The sequence below is a fragment of the Microtus oregoni genome, unplaced genomic scaffold, assembly GCF_018167655.1.
Source record: "Microtus oregoni isolate MIOR12 unplaced genomic scaffold, Mior012 000002F_ref0000024, whole genome shotgun sequence".
Taxonomy (NCBI): Eukaryota; Metazoa; Chordata; class Mammalia; order Rodentia; family Cricetidae; genus Microtus; species Microtus oregoni.
This window is the reverse complement of record NW_024543061.1, coordinates 73,681,952-73,698,648: the sequence shown is the minus strand read 5'-3', so window position 1 is coordinate 73,698,648 and position 16,697 is coordinate 73,681,952. Positions and strand designations below refer to the sequence as shown.

The following is a 16,697-nucleotide window of genomic DNA, read 5'->3' as shown; positions in this document are numbered from 1 at the left end:
AGGTCTTCTTGGAAGTTCTGGTAGAATTCTGCATTGAAACTGTCTGGACCTGCGCTTTTTTGGTAGGAAGGTTTTTTATAACAACTTCTAATTCTTCGCGACTAACAGGTCTATTTAGATTGTTCACCTGGTCCTGGTCTAACTTTGGTATATGGTACTTATCAAAAAAGGTGTCCATTTCTTTAACATTTTCCAATTTTGTGGCATATAGGCTTTTGTAGTAAGATCTAATGATTTTCTGAATTTCCTCTGTGTCTGTGGTTATGTCTCCCTTTTCATTTCTGATCTTGTTAATTTGTGTATTCTCTCTCTGCCGTTTGATTAGTTTGGATAGGGGTTCATCAATCTTGTTGATTTTCTCCAAGAACCAGCTTTTTGTTTCATTGATTCTTTGAATTGTTTTCTGTGTTTCTATTTTGTTGATTTCATCCCTTATTTTGATTATTTCCAGTCTTCTACTCCTCCTAGGTGAGTCTACTTCTTTTTTTTCTAGATCTTTCAGGTGAGCAGTTAAGTCTCCAGTGTGTGCTTTCTCCATTTTCTTTAAGTGGGCACTTAGTGCTATGAACTTTCCTCTTAGCACTGCTTTCATAGTGTCCCATAGGTTTGAGTATGTTGAGTCTTTATTTTCATTGAATTCAAGAAAGACTTTAATTTCTTTTTTTATTTCTTCCTTGATCCAGGTGTGGTTCAATAGTTGACTGTCCATTTTCCGTGAGTTCATAGGCTTTCTAGGGGTAGCATTGTTGTTGAATTCTAACTTTAATCCATGGTGATCTGATAAGACACAGGTGGTTACGAATATTTTTTTGTAACTATGTAAGTTAGCTTTGTTACCGAGTATGTGGTCAATTTTCGAGAAGGTTCCATGAGCTGCAGAGAAGGTATATTCTTTCCTATTTGGGTGGAATGATCTATAGATGTCTGTTAAGTCCATTTGATTCATTACCTCCCTTAATCCTCTTATTTCTCTGTTAGGTTTCTGTCTGATTGACCTGTCCATTGGTGAGAGAGGGGTGTTGAAATCTCCTACTATTAGTGTGTGTGGTTTGATGACTGCCTTGAGTTTTAGTAATGTTTCTTTTACGTAAGTGGGTGCTTTTATATTGGGGGCATAGATATTCAGGATTGAGACTTTGTCCTGATGAATTGTTCCTGTTATGAGTAAAAAATGTCCCTTTCCATCCCTTCTGATTGATTTTAGTTTGAAGTCAACTTTGTTAGAAATTAGTATGGCCACACCTGCTTTTTTTTTTTTTTTAGGATCATTTGCTTGATAAACCTTTTCCCAGCCCTTTACTTTGAGTAGATGTCTGTCTTTGTGGTTGAGGTGCGTTTCATGTAAACAGCAGAATGTTGGATCCTGTTTTCGTATCCAATCTTTTAGCCTGTGCCTCTTTATAGGTGAGTTGAGTCCATTGATATTTAGTGATATTAATGACCAGTGGTTGTTAACTCCGGTCATTTTTTCTTTTTTTTGGTAATAGAGTTTGTGTGTTTCCCTTCTTCAAGTTGTGCTGGTGAAGCGTCATTAGATATCTGAGTTATTGTGGGCATTGTTGGACTCCTTGGGTTGTGATTTTCCTTCTATTACTTTCTGTAAGGCTGGATTTGTGGCTACATATTGTTTAAATTTGTTTTTATCCTAGAAAATTTTGTTTTCTCCATTTATAGTGAACGAAAGCTTGGCTGGGTATAGTAATCTGGGCTTGCATCCATGGTCTCTTAGTTTCTGCAGTACATCTATCCAGGACCTTCTGGCTTTCATGGTTTCCACAGAGAAGTCAGGTGTAAGTCTGATAGGTTTACCTTTATAAGTAACTTGGCCTTTTTCCTTTGCAGCTCTTAATATTCTTTCTTTATTCTGTATGTTTTGTTTTTTGATTATTATATGGTGAGGAGATGTTTTTTTTTTTTTTTTTTTTTTTGGTCCTGTCTATTTGGTGTTCTGTATGCTTCTTGAACCTTCAAAGGAATATCTTTCTTTAGGTTGGAAAAGTTTTCTTCTATAATTTTATTAAATATATTTTCTGGACCGTTGAGCTGTACTTTTCCTTCTTCTACCCCTATAATCCTTAGGTTTGGTCTTTTTATTGTGTCCCAGATTTCCTGAATGTTTTGTGATGAGAATTTGTTGGTTTTGCTGTTTTCTTTGATCAGTGTGTTTATTTTCTCTATGGTATCTTCAGTGTCTGACATTATTTCTTCTATCTCTTGTAATCTTTTGGTAGTGCTTGTCTCTGTAGTTCCTGCTCGTTTACCCAGATTTTCCATTTCCTTCCTTCCCTCGGTTTGTGTTTTCTTCATTACTTCCATTTCATTCTTCAAGTCTTGAACCTTACCTGTTTGATTGCTTTTTCTTGTTTCTCTTGATTACATGTTGTTCTCTTAACTGTGACCATCCTTCTGCCTCAACCACCTAAGTCCAAGCATTGTCATGCCTAGTTCTGTGTTTTATTTTGGAGTTGGGAATTCCTATTCTATATATGATAAATTCAAACCCTAAACCTACACAGTATTTGGTAAGTTTTTCATTTACCACATTTTCAGTGGGTTAAGCTGAAACAGAACTTCTTTGCTTTCTCTGCTGGTGGACAAATTATTTTTTTTCATTTGTTCCTAGAGTGCTCTGTGCAGATATCCTAATACAGGCTTGTTTGTATTCTAAGGTTTGTCTTCTTGTTATGTTTGCACTAACGTAGAAGCCCTTTAGATTCTGAGACCAGAGACCCTCTAGGGTTGGTGCTCACTCAGTCTTGTAAGTTCTTCCTTATCATTCTGTCCTGTTGTCTCTGCAGATCACTCTTTCTTGATGCCCTAGCTCTTTCCTGACAAGAGTGTTTATATATTTTATTTTGTATCTGTACAAACCAAGTAAAAAGTTGTAGTTTTAGGTGTTTTGTAAAAGGGAGTTTTCCTGGTTAACTAGTTACCAAATTTCTAGGACTAGAAATTCTGACTATATTTTGTGTATTGGAAGGCAGCTGCGCTCACCACTATACCACCAACTCACCGTTTGCATATTGCCTGCTAAGGTACTTGGACTTGATGCATTCTTATGAACAGTAAAAATATATAAAGCTTGAGTGTGTAGTTTGAGTTCTGACAAATGGAAGATGGATGTGCCAGCAGTGTCATTATAACAGATTACTCTATATATTTTAGGATTTTTTTTTTTTTTACTAATATGTATGTTAGTGGCTTTTATAGGTAGGGTTAGATAAGTAACTTAAGGGTCATGAAGTGAATTGTAACTTAGTATAGATCTGGTTCACTTGTTTTTTAATAGCACAATTTTGATGTTACCTTTTTGTGTAATTACATCTTGCAAAAGGCAAATATTGTCGCATCAGTTTAGATTTATTGCAACCAAAAATTTCTGAATATTTTTATTTTGGAAAGTTGGATTCAGATCAAATGTATATACGAAAGTAAGGATTTTAGCGTGTGTCTAATTTGTCAGTTTGACATATTTTTACTTTCTTGGTATAACAGCTTTTGATGTCTTAAAAACTCAATATGAGCCAGGCATTGGTGGCGCATGCCTTTAATCTCAGCACTTGGGAGACAGAGACAGGTGCATCAAGGCCAGCCTGGTCTACAGAGCAAGTTCTAGGACAGCCAGGGCTACACAGAGAAACCCTGTTTTGAAAACCCAAAAACCTAAACAAAACTCAGTTTGTATTTACTTTAATCCCCTCTCAGTTGAAATGAAGTCTCTCTTCTGTCCTTTACTCCATTTAAATTTTTTTCCAGAAAGCATTACGAATGAATATCAGGCCAGACACAGCAATGAAATTATTTTCATGTGGACACTAATCAACAGCTTATAATAACCTGTTACTGGTTTTTGTGATTATTGGTGGATACCAGATGTGCATACTGTTTGACAGTAGGACTGTAACCACACACCCTTAATTTTTTAATATCAAATATGTGTACACTTTTTTTTTTAAATCAAACCTGTCAAGGTTTTCTTTTTTTTTCTTTTTTTTTAATTTTTATTTATTTAACTTTATTATGTTTGTTGGTGTGAAGGTGTCAGATCTCATGGAACTGCATTTTCAGACAGTTGTGAGCTGCCATGTGGGTGCTGGGAATCGAACCCGGGTCCTCTGGAAGAGCAGTCAGTGCTCTTAACCGCTGAGCCATCTCTCCAGCCCCATGTGTACACTTTTAATTCAAGCTAGAGTAGAAGCCATTGAGGCCAAAATAAATTAGGAGACAAGTAGGCTACATAACTCAAAAGAGTTAATAACTGCTGATGGAAAGAGATTTTTCCTGTACAAGACTGTGTCCAGACTTCTAAGAAGCCTAGGAGATGATTTATAAAACCTACTGAGTGTTTCCCTAATCTTCCTTTTGAATGAGTTGGTAAAAATTACAGAGCATATTCTTTATTAATACTTTATTAGTACTTCTAGATAGCCATAGTCCCCAAAGAAGGCTCACTGCAATAAAAGATGAACCAAGCCTACTCCTTAGTCCATTCCCACCAATTAGTTTCACTTCTGAGTTCAAAATAAGTGGCAGCCGAGGTAAGTTTTAGATGGCTGGGTGAGGGCGACATTTGATCTTGATACTGTTTCTGTTCTCCCAAGAGTTTCTTCTGCACACTCAGGTCTTGTAGCCCTCAATGCTTTCCAACCCAGAAGCCCATCTCTAGACGGGCTCACATTCCTCACACTGCCTGTTTCCTTGTTTTCTAAGGAATAAAAAAGAAAAAAAGAACAGGAAAAAAGATTTACCCCTTAAAAAAAGATTTATTATTATGAGTGCTATGCTTGCATCTATTTATGTGCACCATGTGGGTCTCTGGTCTGGGGGCTTCTGATTTCCTGGAACTTAAGTTTTTGAGCCACTATGTGGGTGTTGGGAATGGAACTTAGTTCTTCTGCAAGAGCAGTAAGTGCTCTTGCCATTTAGTTTATTTAGGAAGATTATACCATTTACACATTATTTGACTAATCTCAAAGCCTTTACCTTGGTATTAAAACACATTGAACAGAATTAAGATTGGAGTAGAAAAATATATTATCAGTAATTTGAGTATTTCATTTAAGACAGTGGTTCTCAACCAGTGGGTTGTGACTCATAACAGTAACAAAATTACAATTATAAAGTAGCAATGAAAATAATTTTATGGTTGGGGGTCACCACAACATGAGGAACTACATTAAAGATCTCAGCATTAGGAAGGATGAGAGAACCATTGATTTAAGAAACACTGTAGAATTTGTCAGACTTTCAGGGACAAGGGCTGAGGGGTTGGGGGAAGTGGAAGATCCTAGGCTCAGATATTTTGTATTCTTATCTATATTGCTGAATGCTTTTTAGCATGCAAGAGATTTTTGCTGATGAAAACCTCATAATCACAGACTGACTTTAATATTTTGTGGTATTTATTTATAGTATTGTTAGATAAAAATGTAAAGCTCCTTCCTTTTTCATTATTCTTAGAAAAGTATTCTAGAATGTCTACATAGTTAGCATATGTGCCTGCTTTTTAATTAAACACTTGTTTTCACAAGCTGTTCTGAGAGGCACTGATAAAAAGGCTTGTGATGTGAAAATTCAAGGTCCCCCCACCTTGGCAAAGTGTGGGCTTGCTGGAAATAAACACTTCTGAAGAAAATCTTGAGTGTTTTATCATTGTTTTACTTTGCTGTTGGCATGTGAGATTACCAAGATTGTCTGGGAGGATGATTTTAAGTACTTTATTTTGGTGTTGAACTCTCATGTAATTTTGGGTTCATAAAGTAGTGTCACATATAGAGATTTAATTAGTGTTTTTCTGAATTGTTGATGATCAAATTGCCAATTGCTTTATAGGTATCTGGAAATATTCCTTAGTGTTTTTTAGAGTTTCATATAATTTTATTCAAATTATATACCTACTCTGCGGTTTCTGATAGATCATTGTGAGCAAAGATAACACTTTGGTTTTTTCCTGTTCTTGTAACAGTTTTTTTACTCAGGTGAAGTTTGAGAGTTTCCTGAACCCGGTGGCTCAAGGACCACACTTGAGTAAGAAGGGTTAGCGAGGGATAGCAGATGTTTTCTATCAAGGCGCAAATAGTAAATAACGTACGGTTTGGCAGGCCACATACGGTTCTTGTTATAATGCCTTTCTTTTTTCTTTCTGGAGTTTGTTTTTCAACTCTTAAAATATGTAAAGATCATGTTAGCTTATAGAGCCATACAAAAACACAGTGTGGTCAGATTGCTGGTAATCACTTGTCTCTGAGAAAGGTGTATGCATTTAGTCGTTCCCAGAAACAAAAATTCTGAAAGAGTTCTCTTTTCAGCATTTTAGATGATCATGTGACTCGTGTGACTTTTTTGACCTATCTTATTGATAAGGTGAATCACTATTGCTGCTTTGAATGCTATTTTGTTTTCTGCAGATTTAAAAAAGTTTAATGGAGTCATAATTTATATACAGTAAAATTCACTCTTTAGTTCCAATATTATAAACAGCTGCATACGATTACATTCTGTCAAAGGTAGAGCCACACATTAAAGGTGTAAGCAGATTTTAATCAGTTATATATTGCAGTGGGAAAAAGATTAGCATGAACTGGACTTGTACAAGGATGTTCATCCTACAAAGAAACTAAGGGAGGAAGAGGAGACAAAGGGAAGAGGTATAGTTTGGGAAAACTTGCCTTTATTTGTAAGCATATTATATATTAAACTACAGGGTGGAGAGGTGGGTCCGTGGTTGAGAACCTCTGCTGCTCATGCAGAGAATCAGAACTCCTTTTTCAGCATCCATGTTGGGTGACTCACTTACCTGTAACTCCAGTTCTGATATCTTCTGGACTCCTTGAACACTTGTGCCACCTGCACATAGACACAGACACATAAATAAAAACAAACCTTAAAAGAAATCTACAAGTGGTTACTAGAACTAATAAGTGATTTGAGAAAGACCCCAGGTTGTAAGAGTGTATGCACCTGCTGCACAAATCTGCTTACCAGATTTTGACCCCTGGAGCTCATGTAAGGCTGTAGAGAGAAGCAGCTCAACAAAGTTGTCCTATGGCCTACTCTGTGCACTTGTGCTGTGGCACAGGTGCAGCCATCCCTCATGTATGCACACATGCAGTAGCAAGGAACAATTGGAAATTAAAATGTTAAACTGCATAACTTACAATAAAACATGGAATGCTTAAGTGTAAAAGGAACTATGAAACCTGCAGCTCTCTGCTGGAAACTGCAGAGGAGGAACTTAAGACTTCAAAGAAGACCTAAATAAACTAAGAAATAAACTGTAATGGTGGATTGGAAGATGCAATATTTGATATGCTAATTCACCCATGCTGAGTAACGCTTTCAGTCATAAACAGACACTCAGCATAATTTAATTTAGAAATTGGCAAGCTATTCTAATACTGATTAAGAAAATCAGAGATTTGGTTGCCAATACTACTTGTTAGAAACAAAGAATGGTTTCATTGTTGCACAAAGGAACACAGGAGAAAGGCAAAAGTAGCTCAGCAAGGCAATTTTTACAAAAAGGAATTCCAAAACAGACTAGCTCTTGCCTTCTAGGAGAGAAAGTTCAGTTAGTTTTTGTTCTAACTTAGTTGGTGACTGTGCTCCCACCCCCCCATTGCCTGAGGAAATCGCCTCACAGATGATGGAGTATAATGGTAGATCATTAGGGGTTAGTTTAATACTCTGTCCATTTAGCTGGATAATAATTGTAGATTTTCTTCTAGGGTCTATGATCTGTCTAGCCACAGCTTCTTGGGCTGATCATGGTACTAGGTGTGGATTTCATTTTGTGGAGTGGACTGTAAACCTGTAGAAAGTGGTCGGTTACTCCCATAACTTGTGTGTCACTGCACACTGCACCAGTCGTCATGTCCTGTCAGGCACAGGTTGTGATTGTGGCTTACGGGATTCATGCCTGGGTAAGAGGGATGGGAGCATTTGTAGTACCTTCCTACACTAGGAAAGCTAGCCAGTAGGGGGGACGTTTCCAGGTGAGTACCAGCTTGGTTTCTTCATGTTTTATCATTCAAGAATGTAGTGTCTTAAGCAATAGGGTCGTATCATCAAGTTCTGGAGGGTATCCAGGAACTGGCAATAGCCTATAACGTTTGGAGGTCTTCAGGGACTTCACTGGTCAATAATTCCAGAAGTAATTAATTCCTGGAACTGGGTCTTTTTTGTGTTAGCCTTTTTTGTTTGTTTGTTGTTTTGTTTTTCGAGATAGGGTTTCTCTTTATCTTTGGAGCCTGTCCTGGAACTAGCTCTTGTAGACCAGTCTGTTCTCGAACTCACAGAGATCCACCTACCTCTGTCTCCCGAGTACTGGGATTAAAGACGTGCCCTACCACTGCCTGGCCTATTTTTACTTTTCTAAGTGTATGTTTAGATATATGTTAAGAACTTCTACAGTAATAGATTTCCATATAACTTTTAGAAAAAAAGTTTTTAGTGTTATTTATCCTTCCCATTTTCCCTCTTCTTCCCTCCTCTCCCTCACCACTTATCCTTTCTTGATCATATGTCCCCTTTAAAATTTTACTTATTTATTTTTATGTATATGAATGCTTTGCCTTGGTGTCAGATCCCTGGGATTGACTTAGAGATGGTTGTGAGCTGCTATGGCAGTGCTGAGAATTGAACCCAGGTCCTCTGCAGAGCAGGCAGCTAGCGCTCAACCTGTGAGCCATCCTTCCAGTCCCTATAATTCCCTTCTTTTTAAACTTTTATGCAGTGTATTCTATTTCCCCTCTCTTGAGAACATGGGCCCTTAACTTCCTGACTGCTATGAATATTCCTAATGAAACACATATCTAAACATTCAAACTTGCTTTTCCTTTTTTTTCTTTTTTAAGAATAGGGTCTCTATATAGTACAGGCTGTCCTCAAACTTATTCTCTGCTTGGGGTTACTGAGTGCTAGGATTATAGGTTGGTATCAGCATACCTACTTCAGTTTCTTGAGTAATGCAGTTTTGTTTAGGTTGTTAATGACTTGTAAGAATTGGTTTCAAAAGATTATTTTTAATTTTTTGTTTGTTGGGTGTTTTGCCTTCGAGTATGCAACACATGCTTGTGTCAGGTGCCTGGTTTCTAGAGCCTGATGCCCAGTGCCTTGGGACTGGAGCTACAGAGAGTTATGAGCCACCAGGTAAATGTTGGGGATTGAACCCAGGTCTTCTGGAAGGGCAGCCAAGTGCTCTTAGCTGGTACGCCACCTCTTCAGGTCCAAGATTTAGTCTCTTCCTCTATTTGAAAAATCTTTTAAGAGAATATTTATTACACCAATCTTACTAGTAAAGACAAACTACAATATATTGGGTGGATTAGCAAAATTATATAATTATAAAAAATTAGGTACTAAAAGTCTTGAAAGGTTATTGGGGAAATTTGAGATCTATTTGTTTTAATCCCAAATATTTTTAGTTACATTTTAAGCAGTAATTGTGAAATTTTAAAATTCCCATTCTCAGATATTCCAAAGAAATAGGAAGTTGTTGTGTGGGAAAGGGTTTATTTTGTGCTTTGACGCCATATATGGGCTTGGAGAGCTTTTGGGCCACCTGAGCTAATGTTTTGAGTCAACTGGTTAATGAGTGGAACACATTGACATCATGTATAAGAACCAAGCGTGATGACTAAACAGGTGTTGAGCAGACAGTCCACCTCACGTCTCTAAATCCTGTCTGGATTTTATTTTGAGACAGTCTTGCTTGTAAATATATGTGTGCACCACCATATTTGTCTGTCGTCTGTCTGTCTCTGTGTACATGTGTGCACTTGTGCACCTGTGTCAGTTCTCACCTGTGTATTGAGACGGGGTCTCTTGTACACAGCTGCATGTACCTGGCCTCTCAAGCAGCTAGTGATTTTTCCTGTCTCTTCCTCCCATTTCTTGATGGGATGTGCTGGGATTACTATGTGTGCCCTGCTGCATCCTGCTTTTTATGTGGGATCTAAACCAAGGTGGTTACATGGCAAGTGCTCTGCCCACTGAGTAGTCTCCAGCCTCTGTTTGAAACTTAATGGAATTTTATTCACCCTTAAAGGAAAATGAAGTTATGAAATTTGCAGGAAAATAAATGTATCTGGAAGTTATTCTGTGAGGGAACCCAGACTTAAAAGACAAGAACCGCATGTTCTCTTATACAGGGATTTTAGCTTTCAGTGTATGTATGTGCATATATGTGGGTATGGATGTGGCTGTAGGCCATGAAATAACAGGGAGAACAGAGGTTTTGAGGAAGGTGGGGTAATGAAACATGTAACATGGAGACAGTGGAGAACTAGGGACGTAAGGGTTCAAAGGGGGGACCAGAGGATTGGGGTAGGGGAAGAGGATCAACAAAAACAAACTATGCATGAAAATGCCAAAATGAAGCATAGTTCATTGTACTCTAACAAACAGTGACAAAAATACATTGATTGCCGGGTCCACCTCAAACCAATTAAATCAGAATATCTGGTGGGTTACTTATATAATTTCCTAAGCAACAGAACTTGGCTTGGACTGTCTATATAGCTGTTCTGTGTAGTCAGTACTGTTCGCCGTGTGCTCATCACTGTTAGTGCACTGATGTGAGATGACACATGCCCCTAAAACTACTGTAGACTCCCTTTTGAAATTGTCTTAAAGAAGGATTAATGAATGCAAGTGGCCGACAGCCTCTCTGGAATGAATTGCTTGTGATGTTTTCTGCTGTTTCCTCCTCCTCTGCCTCTGCCACCACCTTTTCACACTTCATTTTTCTTTGGCTTTTTGCGGCAAGGTCTGTTTGGCCCTGGCTGATAAGGAATTTGCTATTTGTCCCAGGCTCACGGTTCTTGAGCTTCTACCCAAATTCTAGAGTTCCAGGCGCTTGCTGTCATAACCAGAAGTTGAGGTTGATCTGTCTGATTGGCAAGACTGGGGCTTATGCACATGTTCTGGTTGCAGGGGAGGACTGGAAAACAAATATCTGCGATTCTGTTTCTGCACTTTTTCTTTTTGGATTTTCAAGACAGGGTTTCTCCGTAGCTTTTGGTTCCTGTCCTGAAACTAGCTCTTTTAGACCAGGCTGGCCTCGAACTCACAGAGATCCGCCTGTCTCTGCCTCCCGAGTGCTGGGATTAAAGGCGTGCGCCACCACCGCCTGGCCTGTTTCTGCACTTTTAAGATGAGGCCCTATCTTATAAAATGAAGGATTCTTTTTGTTTTGTTTTGTTTTGTTTTTTCGAGACAGGGTTTCTCCGTGGCTTTGGAGCCTGTCCTGGAACTAGCTCCGCAGACCAGGCTGGTCTCGAACTCACAGAGATCCGCCTGCCTCTGCCTCCCGAGTGCTGGGATTAAAGGCGTGCGCCACCATCTCCCATAAAATGAAGGATTCTTTAAGTACACAGGGAAGTAGTTTAAATGCTGGGTACCTCCCACATCCCGTTCTCCAGTACCAAGTTTCTGACAGCATTTTCTGAGAGGAAATGAATCCCAGTTTGTGGATGTCTTTGCTACAGCTTCAATCTTGCTTGTGTTTCTCCCCTTTCTAATGTTGGACTAATGGTTGAGATATGATTGATAATCAATATAAAAGGAGATGGTGCAAAATTTTAAAGTGTGTATAAATCAGGTCTTAGGAACGATCTACTTGATCCCTTTGTTTTATTAAAATATTAAGGAAAAATCTGGCTTCTACTTTATGCAGATTACAAAATCAAAGCTTGGATACTTTAAAAAGGCTTTCCAAAGTTAGACTAGCAGCAGATCTACCACATGGATTAGGTCATGGATTACCACTGTTCATATGAGTTTAAGATAGGGACAGTTGGAAAGATTGTGAGAGCCGGAGATGGTGGATGACTTAAAGAAAACTTTTCTGGACACACCAAGGCAGTTACACATAGGAGCATGCACGGGTTGTGTTAGCATGCACAGAGGATACATGCTCCCCACCCCCCAAAAAGCTCATTTCAGACAGAAATATCAGTATCTTCTGTAAGCTTATGCCTCCTGTTTCTACAATAGCTGCCTCATGTATTCTGTTTTAAATTGTCATTATTTACTGTGGAGTGACTAGCATGGTAGAAGTTACTATTATAACTGCAAGTCTTGAATTATTAAGTGTGCTAGCTAGCATTTTATTCGTTTATTTGTCCATCTGTCCATCCATCCATCCATCCACTTCTCTATCTAATCTAGTTTTTAAAGACAGGGTTTCTCTGTGTAACGGTCTTGGCTGTTGGAACTAGCTTTGTAGACCAGGCTGGCCTCAAACTCACTGAGATCTGCCTACCTCTACTCTCCTAAGTGCTGGCATTAAAGGTGTGCGCCACCACCACTTGGCACTTGCTAGCATTTTAAATTAGAATGGGATAAGATTGCATATGCTAAAATACAGACGTAGAAGGTGTATGATGTCTTTGGGAAGAATGTTTTACTCGCGGTGTTTGGAGTAGAGGCAGGGCTGCTAGGACTCCTGCGTTTTTGACTGAGTTTTGCTTCAGTCTGGGAACGGTACAAGAAGCACCAGTGAGAGAGAAACGTTTGTTACTCTTCTCAAGAGGATGTAAGGTAGCAAACATTAAAGGATGGATCTGGAAAGATAGGCTTCGCATAAATGACTCTTTCTGTGTTCAGCTACCATTGTTTCATTACTCTCTCATCATTTTTATTCTTCTGTATAGAATTGAGAGATACACATAAAATGCAAGTTCTGGGGACAGACCAATCAAATTCATTAATGGTTTCCTAATGCCTTAATGAGACAAGTTGGGGCTGGAGAGATGTCTCAGTGGGTAAAATGCTTGCCAGGCAAGCATAACCTGAGTTTGGATTCTCAGAAGCTGAACTGGTAGCCCAGCTGTAAGATACTGTGGAAGGCAGACACAGGAAGCTCCCAAGCTAACAAGCCTAGCCTAGCCTATGCAGCAATGAAAAAGAGATCCTGCTTCAAATCACATGGACACCCCTCTTTCCACATATTTTTTTTTTAAATCAAATTTAAGCATCTGATTTCTCACATAAGAAATTTGACCACTTCTGTTCTTTATCTCAGCCCTCATGTTTTGTGCTACACTAATAATAGAATCTGTGCTCTGGAGTTTCTTATTACATATACTTGTGCCCCAAGGTGGTCCCTTTTCCTTGAATGTTTCTTCTTCCGAGGCTCAACTCAAGTGTCTTTATGTCTGATGGGATTAACCACTTTCTGAGATATATAAAGGCGAAGAGATGCAGAATAGCATTAAAATCTTTACTGATGTGTGGGTTTTGAATGGTGAACACTCAGATTGTAAATTAGCATGTCAAACTAATGAAATCCTGCCACAAAGCCCTCCCCCCAATTTATTGTGAATTCTTGCTCACCTCTCTGCCAACTCATTCTTTAAATGCTACTTGTTTTGCTAAATCTTTCAGAAACTATTATATACTCAGCAGATTATTAAGAATCAACATGTAGAGGAGGGCCGGGGAGTTGTCTCAGTGGTTAAGAGCACATACCATTCTTGCAGAGGGGCCAAATTTGGTTCCCAGCACCCATCATGTCATGTGGGTCACAGCTTCCTGTAATTCCAGCTCCTGGGGATTAGATGCCTCTGGCTGCCATGGGTACCTTCACACACATGCACATGCCCGAACACAGATGTATTCACACATACCCCTAAAAATAAGATCTTAAAAGAATCACTGTGTGGGAAGTCATGAACCTTTGCAAAAGCAATACTTTTACTACTTCAAGAAATGAAAAAAAAAATCATTTTTTACTTTTTCTTATTCAGAAAAATATATAAAACTTAAATGTGTCAGAGGCAATAAATCTTAAACATTAATTAACAAATTTTATGTGTGTCAGATACTCAGGTTGATAAAGGAGCATTAATCACATTTGGGGAGGAAGTATTGCACTATTGGAGATAAACTGTGAGAATGCTGTTGTGTGGAGGGAAGTGGCCAGGTCATGATAAAGACTCTGGTAGAGACTCAGCAGGTCAGAGCTAGATTATGCTAATACCCTGCCCTCTGCTCCTGAAGTGAGAAACCTGCTGAGTGCAAGGAGGGTCTTTGAGCTTTGTGAGCTAAGTCTGATTTTAATCCTCCTGTAGAGAAAGAACATGGGGGACCAAGAGGTAAATAATTTATTCAAGGTTCCTGTAGGAAGTGGCCAAGATTATGTTCTCTGAGGCCTGTGCCTCACTGTCTCTCTTCTAAGAGCTTCACGATCAGAGGACTTGTAACTGAAGAGTAACAGAACAGAATACAAACCCAGCATGGCAGCTCAGGCTAGTAATCCCAGCATTTGGGAGGGGGAAACGAGAGAATTAGGTGTTCAAGGTCATCCTCAACTACGAAGTTAGCTTGAGGCCTGCCTACGTGAGACAGTCTCAAAGCAAAATAAAAGTAGACAGAAACAGCCTGGTGTAGTGGTACCTGCCAGCCTGTAATGTCAGCAGGAATTATAACATGAGTTTGAGTATAGTCTGTGCTGTAGTGAGTTCAAGACAAGCATAGTTATGCTTGAGACTATATCCATATCATTTAAACACTCTATAGAAATAAAATCAACCACAAACTTAAGTATAAAAGTGAAAACACCTACAAGCAGCTTGATTTTAGGTATAGATTCCTGAGATAATTTTTATTGAAAATGCTGTCCATAGATGAAAACACTGGCAAAGTAGACTGACCAGGGAGCAGTGTAAAGAAAATGAAATGAGTCATGTCAAGACTGTAGACTACTGCTCTCTCCATTCCTTTTCACCCTCTTCAGTCTTTCTCCTCACTGCCACCAGTTTTCAGTTTCCCCCTGCTTTCCCTGAAACATAAAGCCAGCCATTTGATCTTCAGCTTAAAACTCTCCATGTTGCTCTTAGAATAAAAACCTTAAGGGAAACATGGCCTGCCTGTCTTCCTGTATAAAACTTTATCTGGTATGGTATGAGTTAGTCCTTCTCTTACTCAGTGTAGACAGTGTCCAGTCATTACCCTTCATTTAGGAGGAATCTGCTTTCTTTTTAGTTCTTTAAACACCAAGACTATAGCATGAGCATTGGAGAATCAGATTTTTGTTTGAATTTCTTGTCTCCATTTGCTAGCTGTGCAACTGAGCAAAAGTTTCCTTTATATTATGAACCTCAGCAAAAACAATACTTTTACTACTTCAAGAAATGAAAAAAAAATAATTTTTTTAACCTTTTCCTATTCAGAAAAATGTCCCTCAATTTGATCCTATTTTTATACATTTTCCTTGAGACTAGGCATTCTGTGGGGGCTGGCAGGAGTAGGATCTTACAGACAGTGCCTTGTTTTCAGTACCCCACAGTGAGAGGTTTATCATGTCAGTTCTGTCTCTATTGATGATGTTAACATAGCTTGTTTTTGGTATAATCATCCAGACTTTCTTTGTAGTTACTATCTTCTCCTTGGTAATAAGTAATCTGTAGGATGTGCAATGAGATAATGTAAATGTTCTTTTTTATTTTTTTAAATTGTTTTTATTGAATTACATATTTTTCTCTGCTTCCCTCCCTTCCTCTCCCCTTTCCTTCTACCCTCTCTCATGATTTCCATGCCACCAAATATACTTAGGAGGTCTTGTCCTTTTCTTCTTCCCTCCTCACTAGATCCTTGTATGTCTCTCTTAGAGTCTTCTTTGTTGTCTAGGTTCTCTGGGATTGTGGATTGTGGCTGGTTTTTCTTTGCTTTATGTTTACAAGCCACTTATAAGTGAGTACATATTATATCTGTCTTTCTGGGTCTGGGTTACCTCACTCGATATGATGTTTTCTAGGTCTATCCATTTGCCCACAGATTTCAAGATGTTATTATTTTTTTTTACTGTGTAGTACTCCATTGTGTAAATGTACCACAGTTTCCTTATCCATTCCTCAGTTGAGGGACATTTAGGTTGTTTCCAGGTTCTAACTATGACAAATAGTGCTGCTATGAACAGAGTTGAGTACATGCTCTTGTGGTATGATTGAGCATCCTTTAGGTATATACCCAAAAGTAGTATTGCTGGGTCTTGAGATAGGTCGTTTCCTAATTTTCTGAGAAATCATTATACTGATATCCAAAGGAGCTGTACCAGTTTGTACTCCCACTAGCAATGGAGCAGTGTTCCCTGTACCCCACATCCTTTCCAGCATAAGTTGTCATCAGTGTTCTTGGCCATTCTTACTGGTGTAAAATGGAATCTCAGAGTTGTTTTGATGTTAATTTTCTTTTTGCAAATAAACCCTGACCTCTGGTTTTGCACTCCTGATGTTCTTTGTCTGTATCAGGAATATCTGTATATTGGTTTCAAGTAGTAGATTATTAAAATGTGAAAAAAAATGTCGGATTTATTTTCAGTTTGTTGTTTCTGAGAGAGCTTTATGCAATAGTAGTAATTAAAAATATTTTGTGGTTATGCATGTCATGGCTTTATTTTTTTCTTTTTAATGATTTTTAGGTTCATGTACTGGACAGACTGGGGAGAAGTGCCAAAAATAGAACGTGCTGGAATGGATGGTTCAAGTCGCTCTGTTATAATAAACACTGAAATTTACTGGCCAAACGGACTGACTCTGGATTATGAGGAGCGGAAGCTTTATTGGGCAGATGCAAAACTGAATTTTATCCATAAATCAAACCTGGATGGAACAAGTCGGTAAGATTGCTTGCCTTGTTTTAAATTTTAATTTTATGTATTTGACTGCAAGAGTGTATGTGCACATAAGGGTGTG

The 16,697-nt window shown here is 38.5% G+C and overlaps 1 protein-coding gene across 1 annotated transcript in view; it reads left to right on the top strand.

Moving 5' to 3' along the window:
• Positions 1–16,697, top strand: part of Lrp6 (LDL receptor related protein 6) — a 131,215-nt gene that overhangs the window by 34,611 nt on the left and 79,907 nt on the right. Inside the window, exon 3 of the mRNA XM_041632490.1 lies at positions 16,424–16,621. Within this exon, the coding sequence (XP_041488424.1) occupies positions 16,424–16,621 (198 nt within the window). The remainder of the gene's footprint in view (positions 1–16,423; positions 16,622–16,697) is intronic.